Source organism: Apiospora kogelbergensis, assembly GCF_038363985.1.
Source record: "Apiospora kogelbergensis strain CBS 113332 chromosome Unknown utg000005l_segment0_segment0, whole genome shotgun sequence".
NCBI lineage: Eukaryota > Fungi > Ascomycota > Sordariomycetes > Amphisphaeriales > Apiosporaceae > Apiospora > Apiospora kogelbergensis.
In genome coordinates, this window is record NW_027117422.1 from 4,807,364 (window position 1) to 4,826,276 (window position 18,913).

At 53.3% G+C, this 18,913-nt stretch overlaps 4 protein-coding genes across 4 annotated transcripts; 2 read left to right on the top strand and 2 right to left on the bottom strand.

The window, feature by feature from the left end:
* Nucleotides 1-1,599: 1,599 nt before the first annotated feature.
* Nucleotides 1,600-2,562, top strand: PG998_008213 (cytochrome c oxidase subunit Va; the record flags this gene model as incomplete). Its single annotated transcript, XM_066875029.1, has 3 exons — nucleotides 1,600-1,808; nucleotides 2,077-2,122; nucleotides 2,326-2,562. The coding sequence occupies exons 1-3, from the start codon at nucleotides 1,612-1,614 to the stop codon at nucleotides 2,560-2,562; spliced, it is 480 nt and encodes a 159-aa protein (XP_066730974.1). The 5' UTR covers nucleotides 1,600-1,611.
* Nucleotides 2,563-4,080: 1,518 nt separating this feature from the next.
* On the bottom strand, nucleotides 4,081-8,678 carry PG998_008214 (uncharacterized protein; the record flags this gene model as incomplete). Its single annotated transcript, XM_066875030.1, has 7 exons — nucleotides 4,081-4,983; nucleotides 5,044-5,220; nucleotides 5,275-6,246; nucleotides 6,293-6,613; nucleotides 6,676-7,328; nucleotides 7,385-8,345; nucleotides 8,424-8,678. The coding sequence occupies 7 exons, from the start codon at nucleotides 8,676-8,678 to the stop codon at nucleotides 4,081-4,083; spliced, it is 4,242 nt and encodes a 1,413-aa protein (XP_066730975.1).
* Nucleotides 8,679-10,439: 1,761 nt separating this feature from the next.
* Nucleotides 10,440-11,399, bottom strand: PG998_008215 (uncharacterized protein; the record flags this gene model as incomplete). The annotated part of the gene is made up of 1 exon (XM_066875031.1): nucleotides 10,440-11,399. The coding sequence occupies one exon, from the start codon at nucleotides 11,397-11,399 to the stop codon at nucleotides 10,440-10,442; it is 960 nt and encodes a 319-aa protein (XP_066730976.1).
* Nucleotides 11,400-15,602: 4,203 nt separating this feature from the next.
* PG998_008216 (family 92 glycoside hydrolase) lies at nucleotides 15,603-18,533 on the top strand (the record flags this gene model as incomplete). Its single annotated transcript, XM_066875032.1, has 6 exons — nucleotides 15,603-15,738; nucleotides 15,813-16,204; nucleotides 16,242-16,936; nucleotides 17,047-17,785; nucleotides 17,877-17,947; nucleotides 18,038-18,533. The coding sequence occupies 6 exons, from the start codon at nucleotides 15,603-15,605 to the stop codon at nucleotides 18,531-18,533; spliced, it is 2,529 nt and encodes an 842-aa protein (XP_066730977.1).
* Nucleotides 18,534-18,913: the final 380 nt, after the last annotated feature.

The following is an 18,913-nucleotide window of genomic DNA, read 5'->3' on the forward strand; positions in this document are numbered from 1 at the left end:
CCGCCTGCCCAATGCTATGCATGCATTTGTCTGTCGTCTGAAGGCATTTGCTAACATTTGATAGCATTGATGCCAGCGTCGCGCCGCGGTCCCCCCTGTCCGAGTAGAATTGGTCTAATTTGCTGGCGGGTGGGTTGCTGCTAGGAACATCGGCTGAGCCAATAGCATGCAAGTCTTTACATGCCCAATTTCCGTGTGCACGTGAAATGCCGTCTTGTGCATTGTACAAACAGGATCGACTTCCCGACTTCTCCGTTTCTTCATGGCCCCCGTTGAGCCCAGCTCCAATAGGAAACGTGTTGGGTATGTATGCATCTTTCAAGGGGGAGCAACGCCCAAGTATTCCACTCCATATGTGTCGGGAGCTACGCATGCCCGCTATCAGGAGCAGACAGGACCGGCATCGCGGCATGGGCGATGCGGCTCTGCCAGCTGAAGGTGCAAGATGTGTAGCATGTAGCATTCGGCGTTGCTACCTCCCTCCAGCTAGACTCGACTTGGGCTGCACATAGTACCTAGTGTCTGTGTGGCCGCTGGATACTTGCCCCTGAACGAGCAGAGACAGCCAGACGGTCGCGTTGGACAAGCTGATTGGCCAATGGTTGGAAAAGCAGATGCTGCATCCTTTTTTGTGTGCCTCGGCCAGCTACCCGTATGGAAAGATGCGTGAACCTGCCGAGCCTGCATAGAAGAGTGGGTGGGCTTTGAGGGGCACTCCGGAGATTGAGGGTTCGAGATTTTGACAACTGTCTTGAACTCTGTGAGAGAAAGCGGGATGATAGATCAAGGAGAATCGACAAGACAAAAAAAAGGAGAACAGCATTTCGGACACCTGCTGTACACACACACGCCTTACTCACATTGCGATCGTACAGATGTAGCAACATATTACGCAGTATCACCTCCCTCCGAATTGCATTCAATGTTCTGTAGACCGACACAGGGTCTCGTAACCTACGTCTTCTTGAAACTCAAGTCGTGAGCATTCAGTTAGGTATAAGGCATGCGACATGTCGGTACCCGGCACCCGGATTCTGTCTTGGGTGCTAATGCAACTGCACGCATCTACTTCCCGTCATGACGTTTGGGTTGGGGGAAGGGGGATAAGACCATCTGTTATCGCGCAACGTCATCAGCCACATTGACGTTTTGAGGCTGAAGGCTGTTATCGGTATCTCCTAGCCAGAAATCCAGCCACAGGAGCCACAGAGCCCAAGCTCAGCTGCGGGCGTGGGCAGCTCCGGGAGAGAGGCAAGCTCCGGTGAAAAGTTGGGGCTCGCACCAATCACAACACAGCAATTGAAGAAATCGGCAGCTTTTTCGGGCGTTGGAACGGCTATGGCTGGCTACTGGGCTGGCTTTGGCAGTGCAGTGTGCCTGTGCTTGTGCTGCTGAGCTTGTGCTGTGCGTGCTGCTGAGCAAAGCAAGAGCAAAAGCCTTGTAGGTGGTGTGAGTTTCGGCTCCTTCCAGCCAGTCCCCAGGCCTAACTCTCTTGCCTTGCTCTGCCACGATAATTCTTTTGCTTCAATTCCAATTCCCTCCACCCCCCAATTCGTGTCTTTCCAACCAATTCACCACCCAACTCTCCGCTCTACCACAACCTCTGTCGCCATGTCGGCCTCTCTTCTGCGCACGATTGCCCGCGGGCCCGCCAACACCTTCTTCCGCGCATACCGACCTGTCGCTGCTCCTAGCCGAGCCGGTGCCTTCGTCCCCGGTCTCATGGCCGGTTCCAGCCTCAACTTCAGCACATCCGTCGCCCGCCGCAGCGATGCCCACGAGGAGACCTTTGAGGAGTTCACTGCCAGGTGAGAGGACGTTTTTATTTTTCTACTTCAACATCGCATCCATCGTCAATTGCGGAAAATAACGCCGGCGTATGGCCGGCGGGATGGATCGCAGCGAAACACTCTGACTCTTGGAGTTGAGGGCGGAGTGCGAAATATGACGCGCCATATTCATAATCGGACCACCCCATCGACCACCACAGCACCCCCAAAAAGCTTCAGCCCACTCAATTGGAACGCAACACTACCTCTAGGGACTTCAATGGCTAATGCTTAAGCTTTCCCATAGATACGAGAAGGAATTCGACGGTGTGCAAGACGTTTTCGAGCTCCAGGTTAGTCTTACTTTTCCTCCTATCTCTGCCGCTGGGCATCGTACGATCTATCCCCAGGATCGCCCAACGAATCGCCGAATCCGTCATGACGCATTCAGCTCTTTGGTCTATGTAATGCAACGAACGACAAATGCATTTACTTTGCCATGTATACTACGCCATGTGCGTTCTTTGCCGCTAACATGTAGCTTTCTTCAATACAGCGTAACCTGAACAACGCCTTCGCCTACGATCTCGTCCCCTCGCCCTCCGTCATCGTCGCTGCTCTTAAGGCCGCCCGCCGTGTGAACGACTACCCCACTGCCGTCCGTGTCTTCGAGGGTATCAAGGCCAAGGTCGAGAACCAGCAGCAGTACGACCAGTACCTTGAGGAGCTCAAGCCCCTCCGTGAGGAGCTCGGCGTCATGCTGAAGGAGGACCTCTTCCCCGAGGCTAACTAGAGAGCGAGCGGCACCAGAAATTTGCGTGAGCCCGAGTCCACAACCCCCGGCAGGATACCTCGAAGACAAAAAAAAGGATATAAACGGAGATTAATGGTTTGGGGGTTGGAAGACTTGGGTAAAGCAGCAAAAGGGGGAGGGGGAAGCTCGCCACCAGGCGGCCGAGTTGAGAGACTGTTTGTTTCGTCTCCCCTCCCCGGATGAGACAACAGCTTGTGTATATGTCTACTATTTGGTACCTTTAGAGCAGCAAAAAGTTCCCTCAAGATGGACTTTTGGTGGCAGAGCAATTGTTTTTTGAGAAATGTGGGCGGATGCGAAGGCTTCCTACTTAGAGGCGTGGAAATATCATTTTTCTTTGTTCTCCCGTGTCGCATCAGTGGAAGAAGAGAAATGTTTCACTCTTTCCGGTCGTAATGCAGTTACATTGCCCCTATTACATCCGACATCTCGTTCATTCAGCGCCGGACTAACCGACACGACGAATCTCTGTACGGCTGCCCCCCTCTGCGGCAGGCAAGGATGAAGACCGCAATAACGATGTTGTGGACCTGGATCCTGGATAGAGCTTTGAAAAGGCATACGGATGACTTGGGGGGTTCTGGCTATTTGTAGTGTGTAAGCGCGCGTATGGCTGTTAGTCCAGGCGTGATGACATACGAGGTAAGGGGTAGTACGATTGATTGACTGACTTGACTTGACTGCTGCTGCCCCAGTGTTCCCCTTTTTCATGTTTGTTGGGAAAATCCAACATTTCAACCTCGTCTCTACTCCCCTTCACCACCGGGGACGACATTGCATTGCCGTTTATCTACTGCGGCTGTTTGTGTTAGAGAGGCAAAAACCACATACGCGGAGTAGCATGGACACGTTAAGGACGGCACGTCTATTTATGTATGGGCTTATCAACTCCGAACCACAGAACTATATAATACTGAGGAAGAGATATCACCAGCATTAAAGGCGTGCGTAGAAAAAACTGGTTTCCACCTGCATGCCCATCTATCCAACCGTATTATCATGCTCTTTCCTAGGGCCTGACGTCGGCTGTATCAAAGTGGCAAAAGTCAACAGCAGATCCGTACTACCAGCAGTAATATAAACGATCATATCAAAACGAGGTAAGTGTGAAAACGAGATGGTCATATAAACCAAGTTTCGGTATATTTACGCAAATGAAGACTGGATGTACAAACGCGCAAATCTATCGACGAGGTCCCTCTTGTAAACCTAGAAAACTCCGTGTCGTCAGGTTGCTGCTCCTGCTGCTTAATTGCCAAACCAAGCCAGCTCCCATAACACAAAACCGACCTGCTGGGCATTTCATTCGCTGGGGTATATCAGAAGTTTCTCTTCCGTCCGTCTCCTGCCTCTCTCCATTCGCTTGTCTTGTCTGTATATCTGCATGCGTAACAAGAGAGAAAAGTTCAACGCGCTTTTTTCGTCTTTTTTTTTTCAGAAACCACCAGCGAGAGCTATCTCCAGCAAAGGTGGTTCCTTTTTCTTCAATCGGCCTGCTCACTCCCTCAAGTGCGAATAACGGCCGTTTCCACCATTTTGTCCAAAGAAGTGCGGGCCGTTACCAGCACCACTGCCCTCAAACGGACCTGAAGGAGCCGAGGGGCTCGTGCCGCGGCTGCCAGCACCTACGACGGCGCTATGGCTATGGGCCCGACTACCGCCCGCATTCCGGGGACTCAAAACGCCCAGCCTGGGACTACGAGGTACAGGACTCTGTCGGGTCTCGCGGCGTGAGTTTTTGTACACAGCCAACTGTTCCCGGAGACGGCCCAGCTCCATCTCGCGTTCTCGTACGATGCTCTTCTGTTCAGAGATCTGGCGACCGAGCTCCTTAATCTCCATACGTGATTGGGTCTGGTTAATGAGCACAATGTTGTCATTGGCCTTACGTTTGAGTTCTTCGTTCTGTCGTGCCAAGGCCTTTGTGTCATTAGCAAGGCCTGCCGCGGACTCGGAGGCTTCCTGGTAGCGATCCTGTAAGTAGCTGTAATCACTATCGCGCAGCACGAGTCGTTTCTCCAAAGAGACGACCTTTTCAGTAGCCTCTTGGAGATCCCTTTCCAATTGAGCGAGCTTAACAGTATCGGGGTTGTTGGAGTTAAGCAGAGACGTTGTGGCTTCGCTGAGCTTCTTTTCGAGTTCGGCGTTTGTCGTCGTGAGTGTTGTGTTCTCTTCTTTTGCCCGAGAGAGCTTGTTCGAAAGTGCATCGGCCTCGCTACGTGCGCCTTCGCGATCCTTCTTCATGATGCCACGATCCCTCAAAGCGGCCATGTACCTTGGTTGCATCCTGTCAACCCATGCACCCCAACTGTCGACTTCTTTCTTGGAGCGGTCGCTCAGGTCCCGAAATTCATCTCTTTGGGTGCGCATTTCCACCAGGTCCGACTCTAGTTTCGCCACCTAAAACGATGTAATCAGTATGACGTCCCTCTCGTGCATGCTTCCATAATGTTCTCCTACCTTGGCAGCTATGGCTTCCATTCTCTCCACCGACATCGTGATCGTGGGCTTGTCGGAATGGACGAGACCGTCATCTCCTATCATACTTCTAAGAGAGTCACTGATATGGGTGAGATCGGTTCCTGGAGGCGGCTGGGACGTTCTTTGACGCTTGGATACTGGTTCATCTGCATTGTCCTGGCTCGTTTGTTAGTACAGGCATTTAAGAGGTTTGGGTAGTAGGGAACTTACATTGGGGCGTTTACGGAAGGTGAGTTGCCCTTGCCCGTTCATCTCATGACTGCTTTGGGTAAAGTCACTCTGAGAATTAAAGGGTATGTCCTCGAAAACGATTTCGGGTAACTCTTGCGGCGTCCAATAAAAGTCGTCATCCGGCGCCTCAATGTAAGTAGCAAACGACTTGGCGATGACATGCGGCTCGGAGAACCCATGATCAGGACTCTCGATCAGCTGTCTCGCGCGTAATAGGGCCAGGAGTAACATGTAGGTGCGCTCCAAGGCTGACGGCTTCTCGGAAATTCGCAGGTCGATGTGTTGTGCGCTCGCGCTAATAACGAGAGCCATCGTTATCGGAACGACGCCATCATCTCTCGGTTGCAGTTGACTAGAACGGAAAGTATGATCGAAGGCAATCACAGCGTCAAAGTCGTTTGGGAGCAATGACAAGTCAGCGATGGTAGACTTCACAATGATTGTGGGCCCGGGACTGTCCATCTCGATGAGAGTTCCATCGTCTTCCTTGAGCGGTCTCTCGAGCTCGACCCGAACGAGGGTGTCCAGGAGTTCAACGGGTTTTCCTGTCTGCGCCAGAATAAGGATCTTTTTCTGGGAATGCAATCGTCTGAGCTCATCTACAAACTCTCCGACAAAGGCGAATTTGCTATTTGCGCCACGCGCGTGCTTTGAGATTTGCTCAGCATTGACGCCCTGGTGTTCGACTGTCTCCATGAATGGAGGAAGATCGCAGATATCTTTCATATTTGCCAGCATGCGGTCAATCTTGTAAACCAACGAAGGTGACATGGACGCGCCAGAAGCAGAGCTAAACGTCTTGATAAACGTATCAATGTCTCTTGTGTGCTTGCGCATCTCATCATAATACGGGGTTCGCATGTTGTTCGCAAGAGGAAGGGTGATGAGGTGCTCGTTTGATCCCGTTCGCACATAGGGGAGAAGGTTCCTGGGATACTCTTGCGACTCGACCTGGCCAAGGGGGTTTGGAGGTCTCTCCGGGAGCACTGATATGTACCTCATCCAAGTGGCCGGTAGCGAAGTCGTCGTCGGTGGGGATGGACGGACTCTGAGCTACCTCATGCTCATGCCCTACTGACAAAGTCAAAGTTGACGGGTCCAGGGTGGCAGGCTGCTCGTGCACAGGCTCATTGAAAATCATGGGAGCAGACGTGGCATTGAATCCAGGCGCTGCCGGTTCCGGGAACCCAATGTGCTTATGCTCAAATACCGGAGAGGAGTGCAGATGCGACCCCATCATCTCGACTGCCGAGACCGGCAATGAAGGAGATGCGAGGGGCATGGAGAACTCGGCCGATGGGTCCTTCAAGATGCCAACCTCGGCGGCTTCAGCCGGGGTTGGGGCATTGGGGGATCATTGTGAGCTGCCTCGAAAGGGACATTGGGAGAAGCGTCCGGTTCTGTGTCAAAATCATCCAGCTGGAATGCGCTGAATGCCTGCGCTTGGATCTGGCGAAACGACTCCAGCGCCGACAGCGGCTTGTTTGAGGCCGGTGTACCATCCATGGTGGCTGGCGGGCTCGGCCGGCTCAGGTGGGATGTAGAGGGACTTGACTGTACGTTAGCAAGTGCCTGTGCTGATGAGTCCCGAACGGTTTGGGGAGGAAGTGGATGGCGATTGAAATTCGCCGAGTTATTTCCGCCAAAAGACTTCTCTGGTAGAGGTGGGAGCGATTGAGGGATTCCAGCGGCAAGATTGGAAGAAAGTCTAGTATTACCATCCAATTCACTCAAAGCTTGGCTGGAGTCCTGTGAGTTATGCAGGTCTGTTGAGTCTGGGACGACCTCGGCCGCGTCGAAGTACACGTCGAAGCCTCGTCTGGTTTCAGCCTGCGATTGGCTGGAAATGTCCTCGGCCGAGTTGAAGGAGGAATTAGGAACAATCTGGGCGTGCTGCGAGGAAACGCTGGAGGCACCAGTGTCTCTGGTGGAAAAAAAGACGGCGGGTGGCGCGGCTGCACAGCGGACTCCTGTGATGATGGATGTCGCCGTGGTTGATGTATTGGTTGATGGTGTGAATGGCCTGACGCTGTCTGCGAAACTGACAATTGCTCGAGGCTGGTCCTGGTCGTGGTCCGCCTTGCCCCACTTTCCTTCCCGCCTGGCTCGTACTCGACTTGGGTCAGGAAGACGGGCTCCCCTCGGGATGGATCGGCACCTGGAGGCACTTGGGATGGATTTCTGCCCAAGATCTCGTGTTCCGGCTGTGAAAATGGGTCGAGCTTGTTGGTAGATGTAGCCTGAGATGGACGTGGGGTTTGGGTTTGGGTTTGGTGCTCGCCGCTCGTCGACCCAAAGACCAGCCGCCCCTGTTCACTTTGAGTGCTTGGTCCCACGTGAGGCTCTACCTGCCGAGAAGGAATCTCTGTGGCGGACTGCTGCTGCGCCCGTCCAGCAGAAGACTGGCTGTCCAAATTCGACTGCGACAGTCCGACACGCGAGCCACTGTTCGTTATGGTTGAGAGTGAATAGCCCGAAAACTCCTGCGAATCCGGGATAACCACCGAATCAGGAGCCAAAGGTCGCACTCCGGCAAGACCTCCTGCAGGAACTGACTGGCTAGCCTTCTGTCTGGCCTGGGTACGTTGCGACTGTGACTGCGACTGCGAGTACCTGTGGTATTCAGAGGGGTCAAACGGGGGTTGTTCGGGCAGCAGGACGGCAATGTTCGTGCTGTTCGCCCTGGGATCTATGCTAGCAGCGATGCCGGCTTGCTCAACGATGGGACGTGGTTTAGCGCTCGAAGCCGAGTTCTCCTGCACAGAATCCGGATATGCGCTCTGCCGTAACCCACTGGCGGTGCCTCCTGTGCGCCTGCTCCTGGGTGTGGCACTGTTTCTGCCTCCTGATGCGCCACCAAGGTCTGCTGCGTCTCCCGGCTGTCGCCCACGTCTCAACCCAGACTGCAACGGGCTGCTGCCGCGCGATGAGCCTCCCGACGATTGAACCGAAGACCGTCGCGGATGCGAAGCACTTTTAGCAACGCCTGCGCGCGACTTCTCTTTTGCCCACTCGTCGATGGCAAGTTGGGTCACGTTCGCGGCGGGCTCCTATTGCAGCTTGTCAGTAAATGGCTATCGCCGATGTTGCGCGTGCATGTTGCGACGACAAAAAGGAGGTAGTATTACCCAAGTTGGCTCATATGCCCGACCAGTTCCCGGATCCTGGCCTATCCAATCTACAAGATACTGGAGTTGGCCTTGTCTCTTCCGCTCTTTCAATATTCCCCGAATTTCCCAGTAATCCTGATCCGCATCCACATCCAGCTCCCTCTTGATCTTCGTCTTCTTGTTGCCGACGGAGGCTTCGGAAGCTCTACTCGAAGGCCGTTTTCGACTCGGTTTCGGCGACTGCTGCAGGGGGGTCGAGCTTCGAGTACTCATCGACGGCCACCTCTATGCTTTCCGGACAACGCGCGCTGCAGAACCAAGCGATATCATGGTCAGTCTCTGAGCTTCGATCCGATGCGATAAGGGGGTTTAGGGGATACGCGACACCCAATATGAGGCTCGTCGCGATTTCTCGTGTTTCGCGGGACGCGATCGTGTCGACATGGGGCATTTCCACTTACCGTCGTCCGAAAAGTAGCGTGCTTTCGGTAAGACAGGGATCTGCAGCGGGTGGCTGACGCGCTGGGAACAACTCCTCCACTGAAGGACACTAGCCACAACCTACCGAGCCGTGTCAGGTAAGTCCTTTGGTTAACTTCGCTCAACGGCAGGCAGCAAGCAACAAAGAAGTTAAGATATTGTCTCGAAAGGGACTGAAAATGGAAGCGGTATAGGGCATTTATCGAGCTCAGGATCCAAGCTAGATCAGATGGAAAATGAGAAGAGTTTGTCGTGAGTGTGGAGGCTCCAGAGGTAGAATGGTGTTGTTCCCAGTGCCGAGAAGAAACAATCCCACCTTACCATCGAGCAACTGGTAGCTGGTAGCCTGGCAACAATGGAACTCAGCAAACTCACGACCAACCTGGTTGGGTTTTCACTGCCTTGTTAGGTAGAGATCGTGGCAATCGAATCCGCATCTGGTGCCGGATGCCCCACGAGAGTCTCCAGTCACGGCGGGCTGTTGTCCTGTTGCCTGTGTTTCCGCCGGTACCCAGCTACCCCCAGGGCAACCAGCAGCTTCTCTAAGATCGATGGTTCCAGATCACGATGTAAAGAGTTTTTGGACCTTACTGCAATAGAATCGGGGGCTATTCGCATGGCCAGGTCAAAGCGCTAAGCAAGGGGGGGACACTGTCTGTGGAACGAAAGCCAAGTATATGGTCAGCAGAAAGAAGAGCCCACCACGTCATCACAATCGAGATATCAAAGACCTTGACTTTGCCGATTGGGTGCAACATCGGCGACTGAACAAAGGCGGAGCAAATGAGTGGAAACAGAACACTGATTAGTACATACATCTATCAAGCAGGACCGTGATTTTACTTTTGCTCACGAAAGGACATATGTGTGTGCTGACTCTGAGGATGAGATATATTGTCTCTTTTCTCACCATGATATTTTTGCAACAGGTAGTCGACAATGGACACAGCAGTGGGTTGCACAGTTTGCAAGCGATGCATGCCAAACCCATCTCTCCGTTTCTCATATATTCAACACAGATACAGCTGCTCAAGCTCATAGCTGATGGGGCCGCAGTGCAATCATCCATGCCAGTGAGGTAGGCATGTGGTCGATGTCATCTTAGGGGCTTTCCAAAATGGTTACACCTGTAATGGTAGCTACGGTTGGCACGTCATTTCTGCTGCGTGTAACTCTGAATTACGTGTCACTGGCGGCTTGCAAGAGTCATAGTACTAGCATGGCAAGTTCAACTATATAGCCTCAACTGGCGGCCAGAGAAACTTTCAAGGTGTCCGTGCTGTACATCGTCTTAAACACCAGTGGCTATCAGCTTGTACAGCAGCTACACGTAACCGAAACCAACGGCAAAGGCCATTCTGGGTCGAATGCTGACCCTAGAGGTAATCACAGTCATTGAACAAGAAGGGGTGTATCGGATCGATCATATGTATTCACACCTAAAGGCGGCGTTCTAATTTAAAAGTATATACACAGGAATAACCAAATGTCTAGCATTGGACGAGCCAGTTGAGTTGGTTCAGTGGACGACCAGAGAGTATCTACCGACACACTCTAAAAGTCGGAGCGCTTAGCACGGCGGCTCTTGCAGCCAGAAGAGGAAGCAGAGGCAGCCTTGTTGGTGTTGCCACCGAAGCCGTTGCCGGCAGGAGCAGCATTGCCGTTGGAGGGAGCAGCAGCGTTGTTGTTGGAGGGAGCAGCAGCGTTGTTGGAGGGAGCAGCAGCCGACTTGGCGCCGGAGGCACCAGGAGCAGCGACGCGCTTGTCGCCAGACTTGCCATCGGCGCTGCCGCGGATCTCGCCACCGGCGATGACGGGAATACCAGGGATCTCGGGGTAGGAGGTGGAGCTGCCCCAGAGAGAGAAGTTGATGGCCTTGTCCTTGACGGCGTAGACACCGGGGATCTTGGTGGTGGGGCCGGGGGCAGCGGTGGCCTTGGAGCCCTGGACCTTAATCTGGGCGCAGGAGTAGTAGAACTCGGCGGCACCGGCGTGGGCACCGTGGAGAGCGATGTGCTCGGCACGGACGAGGTACTCGCCATCGGGGACGGACTCGGGCATGACGAAGTTGACGTTGTTCTCGCCCCACGAGCACCAAGCGTCCTTGCGCAAGGACTCGGCGTTTCCGGCCTTGCAGATGAGGCTCTGGGCGACCTTGAACCAGTCACCGCTGCCATCGGCGGACTTAGCGCCGTTGGGGGCCAGAGTCATGTAGACCTGGGTGGGTCCGGGGTGCTCGATGCCGTTAGCACCGAAGGCTTGCTGGAAGCCGATCTTGTCACCGGGCTTGACGGTCATGACCTGGGGAGCGGCCTGGGCGTTGGTGTTGCAAGTGAAGTCCTTGGCGAGGATCTCGGTACCCTTGGTGGGCATGTAGCCTCGGGTGTGCTTGCGGATGTAGGTGTTGTCACCACCCTGCTTGACCTCGTTGACAAGCAGCTTGTCGAAGGTGTAGTGGGCGCTGGTCATGGTGGCCAGGCCAAGGAGGGCAGAGAGAGTAGCGGTAGTCTTCATGTTGACGGTTGGTTGGTGATTTGTGTAAGTGAAATGTGGTTTAGTTGGAAGCGAGCAAAAGTTGAGTTGAATAGGATAACTGGTATGCCTTGAAAGAATGTAAAAGACCACAGGTCTGGAGTGTTTGAAATGAACGAATGGGAAGTAGAACGAAGCTTAGATGCAATGATCGTGATGAAGAAGAATTTCCAAGACAGAAAGCGGCGAACGACAGCCATCTTATATCAGTATGCTCTCTCGTGTCTTAGGTGAGGCTCCTTTTCGTCTGGTCGGTGCTCGCCCCCATTCTCGTCCTCCCCACCCCCCTGTAGGGTATGCATGGTGGTAAGTAGCAAGCGCGCCGCCGTTGGGAATTCGTATTGGACCCGATTGTACCGAGAAACATGCCAACTGCAAACTCGCCAAGCCCTACAGCCAGGGCGATAGTTGGCTTCACGGGCGGCAGACCCCGGGCAGGCCATGGCGACTGCATGGTGACCCATGCCGAGCATCAACGTCAGTGGCACCCTGCATCCAGCGTTCTGGGAAGACTGGGCGAGGAACCCAGAAAGGGGCCCACCAAGTTCAGACGATGGCAGAGGCGCTTAGATGAGATTTGGCCTTGGCGCGCAGGGAGTGGGCGTTGGGACAGACGAAATTGAAGGAAGCTAGGGCCCATGTTTGGAAGTTGAGGCTCTGTTGTTCTTCGGGTGGGCTCCGACTATTCGGTAAATCCTCTTGTTCCCATTGGTGGAGAGGGCGGTTTGCGGACCTGCCAACCCGCTGTCAGTCGCGCAGAATCGCCGATAGCGGTTAGACTGCCGAGCCCTTCGAGACGTCTCGCGTTGATTGCAACCACGGCCAGCGGAGAAGCGAGCCCACTCAACCGCAACAGCCTGTCAAAGCTGGTGGAGCGCGTCTGTGGGCAGGCCAGTAGGCCAGGGCATCTTGGGCTATTTTTTCTTTTTCGTGGCCCGACCAACGAACGACTTCTAGACTGTCAGCCGTAGAACACGAGGCTTTAACCACCTCCCTCATCCCCTGCCAAGCCCGTCTATGCGTCACAATTGGAGGCTGCTTCGGCTTGCCCTGCTGTATGCAGATAACCATGCCCGCCCGCAGCACCTGGGCGAGTCAATGGAATCCCAAATTGTGTGATGGCTTTTTACTGCAGTTCCTAGCATCTCCTGAAACCTACCCGCTTGGCCTGGCCCAACTGCAGATCTCAAGTTCAAGTAACTGGCAACTGGAGGCGATCCAATGCACCGATAGACCTTGGCGTGGATCATCTTTGGGGTAGACACTTGAGGTAGCATCGTCGATCATATCACATTCGTCTTACGATAATCGGAATTGGGAATAATGGCTGTTCTTGGGTACCAGGACCTACCGGTAGACGGTTACAGCAGCGATCTAAACCCCAACCCCCACTAGACCGTATTGATATCTAGATGAGAAGTCCGGAGTCCGGACAGAAGTCCGGAGTCTCTTGGGCATATCTCAACCATCAATCCCCCTCTAATTGCACTACCGTGAAAAGCGCAATACTGGTTGTGTCTCCGCCACAAGTCTGCCAATCCCCGCTTCCTCGCCCCTGTTCCTGACCAGGGTTCTCGACCATGGCCAAGCGGGTAGGCGGATGTGCACATTGCAGGCATTTCGCATCACACCATCTTCTGTTTTAGCGTCCGGTTTCTTGGTTGATGAACTTTAATAGATTTTGAACTGAACTGAAACGGATCCCACCCTCTTCTGTCAGAATCGAACTTGGCAGTCGGTCTACACTGATAACCAGGTCGGGAGGTTCCCGAACTATGTGGCTACTATTGGGTGACGAGGTTCATGACAAGTGCTCGTAGGCGGTGTCGAACGAGTTCACGCACCCAAGTCTGAATTAACAAGTTACACTTGCTCCCACCCCCTATCATCAGTGGTTACACTAAGGCATGGCCTTGGCCAAATATTTTGATCGTATGATTTTGGAGTATACCATCATTAGGCTGTATTATACGAAGCTGAGTAAAAGGAGAAAAAGAAATGATAATTACCACTTCATCATAATTCACACCTGAGAAAATATCATATTTGCTATTGTCGGTCACCATGACATGTCAAAGGCTTTCCATTGGCACACATATGTAACGGCCAGCCATGCTGTGAGCGAACCCTGCTGGCTTTGGCATGGGCACCGCACAACCTTGGAATACTTAGCTCTGCAAAGCGGTTGGAACCCTGCTACTCAATGTTCATCCTAATTAGGTATAGTATCCGTGAGTTATCTTGGAAAGTCACAACTGGGGAGCAGCAGGTAGAGACTGACTGCAGAAGAAAGGTACATTAGAACTATCCCCTTCTTGTCTATCAGTCTTATACTTGCAGTTTCTCTCGAGAACACTCTAACAAAGCCTTAGTGTTGTCGATTATTACAATCTTATGCTAAGAATATTGAAGTATTTGTCTATAAGACATAATACAATCCCCTTCTTTATAATTCTACTAGCATCTGCATACTTGTGTCATAGGTTATAATGGCTTTTTACTGTAGCCTGTATCGCTGGTCCCAATGGACATCTGGCCGATCAATGGAAGAGAGTGTGCTACCAGTACACTACAACACAATATAGACGACTCAATGCCAGACCCCCTTTACTCATATATTAATTACCTGTTTTACCAGCACGCCAAGCCATCAGGGAAATTATTGCACAGAAGTCGTGTTGTTGCGGTCTTTTGTTCCTTTCCTTGGATTCGATGTCAAGCTGTCAGCCTAACTTGACGCCCAAGAAAGTGGACTAGTAGCCATCTCAATTGACAAGCCGCTCTTCTGACAGCGGCTCCTCTACGTTGCCATGATCTACGTATATCCAGTCCTCCAGTATGAAAGCCTGTTAGTTCGCGGATCACTTCAGCACGGAATATAGCCACAGGCCCTGCAAGTCTAACAACAATGTGCCGACCGTCCATTAGAACTTCCCAGGTTGAGGACTGGGGTTCATCAGTATTTGAGTTTATCCTTCCCATTCGAGCTCTAGCCTAACATACACGCAAGGGTATGATGGTAGTGGCCATTTCAAAGGCAGGTAATGAGTTATGGTCAAGTGCCGTCCCATACTCTACATAGTACGAGTGTTGTCACTATCACACCTCGTCTTACTCACATTTGCGAAGTTCGTGCGAGACAGTGTTAAGAGGTTTGACGAATACGCATTTCCCAAGACCGCCTCCAGGTTTAAATCAATAAAGAGAAAGCGATGTGAAGAATAAACCAACTCACTCTCCTTTGTCGTTCTTTTCAGTGCCAGGTTTATACAGTTCATAGCCTAAAAAAATACGAGCTACCCCTATTTCTCACTGAATAGGGGTAGCTCGTAAATTTTCGTTTGGTGGGGGGGCTCCAGGACTCAAATACCTCTGGGAGCAGACACGGCAAGCAGCGCAACTCAACGACAGATCGCTATCTCGCCAAGTACTCAGCGATGACATCGGTCAACCACCTTGTCGCCTCGGCTCGGCTCTCGACGCTTTGTGGCCGGCGTGTCAGTGCCACATCGCTGCCAACCCCAAAGAGCACGTTAGCTGCCTTTGTTTGGCGACAAATCCAATTTTAGTCTTCATCCGATTACAGGGCTGGCCACTCAATTGATCACAAACAATATTCAGTGGCGAAGTAGCAGTAACGAAAAGTATATGGTACTTCCTCTAGTTCACTTCATGCCCCCCCCTTTAGAGACGCAGACACATTACCTCGATATTCTATCCTTATTTTCTTTGAAGCCGCGAAGTCTTGTTTCTTAGAAAATTAAGTGACACGTCATAGCCACAGGCGATATACAATGCCGCTTCCCCTTCCCCGCAATCTTTTTGAGAGACGCGCACTACTGCAGCTTGCCGATGCGGGGAACATGCGGTGTGGCTCGTTGACGATAGTAACATGCCACTTTCCTGACTAGTCTTCTCCGCACTTTTGTCGATTAATATATACAGTACATAGTGGAGAGGGGGGACCACTTGCATCAAGTGCCGATATGCAAGATGCGATCTCTCCTCATCCGGGGCAACCAGAGATGAGAGTGAGATTGGAAGTGGCCCGCTTTTGAATATTCCGTAGATAGTTTTCTTGATCCCATTCCCTGACATCGCATGATATTTGATCGGTATCGGTGCTACATGTCGTAAGAGACCGTGCCATATCTCGAAAGACTTCAAGAAAAATAAAATCGCAGGATGGCTCTAAAATCAGTTCTGATATCAACACTTTTCCATCTTACCGTCTTCCCGTCATCCTCGGCCGAGGCCATAGACTACTCTCAATATGTGAACCCCCTGATGGGAGGTTCTGGCCCCTTCGCTGGCCTCGCCTGTAAGTGATAACCAGCTGGCCACGCATACTGGACGTGGGAGAGAAATGACAAAAAAATCTGACGGCGTTCTCAGTTGGTGGCGGAGACATCTTCGTCGGTGGCGCCGTGCCGTTTGGTGTCGTCAAGGTCGGCATCGACACATACGAGCCCAACGTGTCTTTTTCGACCATCAACGGCGGGTGGACCCCCAAGGGCCTGGTGACGGGCGTCAGCATGATGCACGAGAGCGGGACCGGCGGCTCACCCAAGTACGGCGTCGTGTCGCAGATGCCGCTCATCGGGAGCCTAGTAGAGCCTTCGTCCTCGTCCGAAGGGGGAAGAGGCGACGTCAATATCCTCGACAATCGCACGTATTGGCAGCAGCGCGTGGGTGATGACACGGCGCGTGTCGGGTACTTCAAGACGCAACTCGATAGCGGTGTCATTGTCGAGCTCTCGGCCGCGCGCCACGCGGGGGATCATGCGGTACTCCTTCCCCGCTTCTGCCGGTGCTGACGGTAAGGATGACGACGGGAGGCACATCCTCGTTGATTTGTCACACTACCTCCCTTCGGAGGGTGGAGGACAGGATAGCCAGGCCTATCTAGGCGGTGAAATCAGCCTTGACAGTGCGACATACCAAGGCCACGCCACATATGTAGGAGGCTGGAATGACGGAGCCCCATTCACCATCTACTTCTGCGGCGAGTTCGACACAGTGCCCACTGAGGCCAAGACGTTCCGAGGCAGGAACACGGATCCTATAGCCAGACACCACGTCTTCAGCAACGGACCAGTGGGACAGGCCGTATTCGGTGCCAATGTTTTTAGTTCCAACGACACCGCCACCACGACTGCGTCCTCAGGGCCGATGAATGACCGTGTCGGAGCCGTGTTCAGTTGGAGAGCGGAAACCGAAACGGTCACTTCGCGCGTCGGCATATCCTTCATCTCAGCGAACAAGGCGTGTAAGTTCAAGGAAGAGGAGATCCCAACATGGAACCTGAACGACACTATCAACGCCGCGGTCGCCGAATGGAACCGAGATGTCTTCGACAAGATACGAGTAGCCACAGAAGGCGAATCAGCCAATAAGACGAACCTGGTGCTGCTCTACTCCTCGCTCTATTTCATGCACCTGATGCCCTCAGATCGGACGGGGGAGAACCCCCTCTGGAACTCTGGTGAGCCATCTTGGGATGACTTTTACACACTCTGGTGAGCAAACCCATTCCTCAGCCCCCATGCAAGCAGTAGATGTTGCAGGTCACACACCAACGACTCCTTTCTTCCTACCGTTCTTGTTGGACCCCTAAGCCATGACACAGGGACACATTCCGCTGCACGGTGAGCCTGTATCACCTCATCCAGCCCGAAGCCTACGAGGGCCAGATCCGATCCCTGATCGACATCTGGCAGCACGAGGGTTACATGCCGGACGGGCGGTCAGGCAACTTCAACGGGCTAGTGCAGGGCGGCAGCAACTCGGACAATGTGCTCGCCGACGCGTACGTCAAGGGCCTGCGAGGAGCCGTCAACTGGACGGCGGGGTACCAAGCCATGCAGAAGAACGCCGAAGTGACGCCTTACAACACCTTCAGCCGGACGGACCCGACGGCGAGCGTGAAGGAGGGCCGGGGCGCGCTCGACGACTGGATCCGGCTGGGCTACGTCTCGGTCGACGGGAACACGCGGTGCCTTTCGCGGACCGTAGAGTACTCCCTCAACGACTACGCGCTCAGCGCGGTAGCGGCGGCCGGGGGCGCAGGGGTAGGCGCCGCGCCCGGTGATGCAGAAAAGTACCTGAACCGGTCGGCCGGCTGGCAGCGCACGTGGAATCACGACGTCGCGAGCAGAGGGTTCCAAGGGTTCCTCACCCCGCGGCTCGCCAACGGCAGCTGGAACGCGACGGGGTACAACCCGGCTCTGTGCGGAGGGTGCGAATGGAGCTCCATCACGTACGAAGCTACGCCGTGGGAGTATTCCTTCACCGTCCCCCACGACATGCAAAGTTTGATACATTACATGGGCGGAGAGGTTGAGTTTGAGAGGAGGCTGGACCACATTGTGCGTTTATGTGACATAAACTTCTACGCCCGCAACGAGGAGCGGCAAGGACAAAGAGAAGGAGAGCTGACCGACGGAGTGATGGATTTAGTTTCAACCGAACACTAGTGAGCAAGACTTGTCCGCCAACGGCGCCGCCATCACCACCATCATGAACATTGGGTAAATCTCTCCTCATAGTTATTTACTTGCCCCCTGACTACTCTTCGGAAAAGATCCTCACATATTGACCTACCGGCGTATTCATCATAGCAACGAGCCAGACTTCGCCACCCCCTACCTCTACAACTACCTAAACAAGCAATGGAAATCCGTCAATCAGTCGCGCCAGCTCGCGAACCAGTACTTCCACGACGCCCTGTACGGGGTCCCCGGCAACAGCGACGCGGGCGCCTTGAACTCGTGGCTGGTGTGGCAGATGCTGGGGCTGTACCCCGTGGTGACGCAGCCCCTGTACCTGCTGGCGTCGCCCTGGTTCGCCGACATTAACGTCACCATTAACCGGGACCGCACGCTTCGCATCGTCACCACGACGAGCAACGGGAGTGACGGCAGCGCGGTCGCGTTGAGTCATAGCGGCTTCTATGTCCAGTCGGTTAAAGTCAACGGCGATACCTGGCAACAGAACTGGCTCCTCCACGATAGCGTCATGGTCGAGGGCGGTATCATCGAATTTGAGGTGGGCGATGAGCCGGTCCAATGGGAGAAGGGTGAAGTGCCACCGAGCCCCGGACATTATGTGATCTGAAGCCCATATATAATATGGAATACAGCCTCGTATCTAGCTAGGTTCAACAGAGCAAACGTATAGTGCATCCTGGAAAACAGCTGATAGTTATGAAGGTAAAGATAGAGTTGTGTTCTTTAATACAATTGCATATATACTAAAAGGTGTATAAAACCTATCTCGATCCAGAGTCTCTCTCATGTCCATGTTCATCATCCCACACCCCTTCCTGGTCCCAAAGAGCCCCGACTTGGCATGCCAGTTCCTTGACCCACCCCTGATTGCCTGCACCTATCCATCATCTTCGAAGTTGTTCATCTTCAAAGCTGTCCCCGCGCGTGGAGCGCGGCTCTTGCCAAAGCCCTGGATCGATACCCTTGCGGCGCGTAGGGTTCATAGCT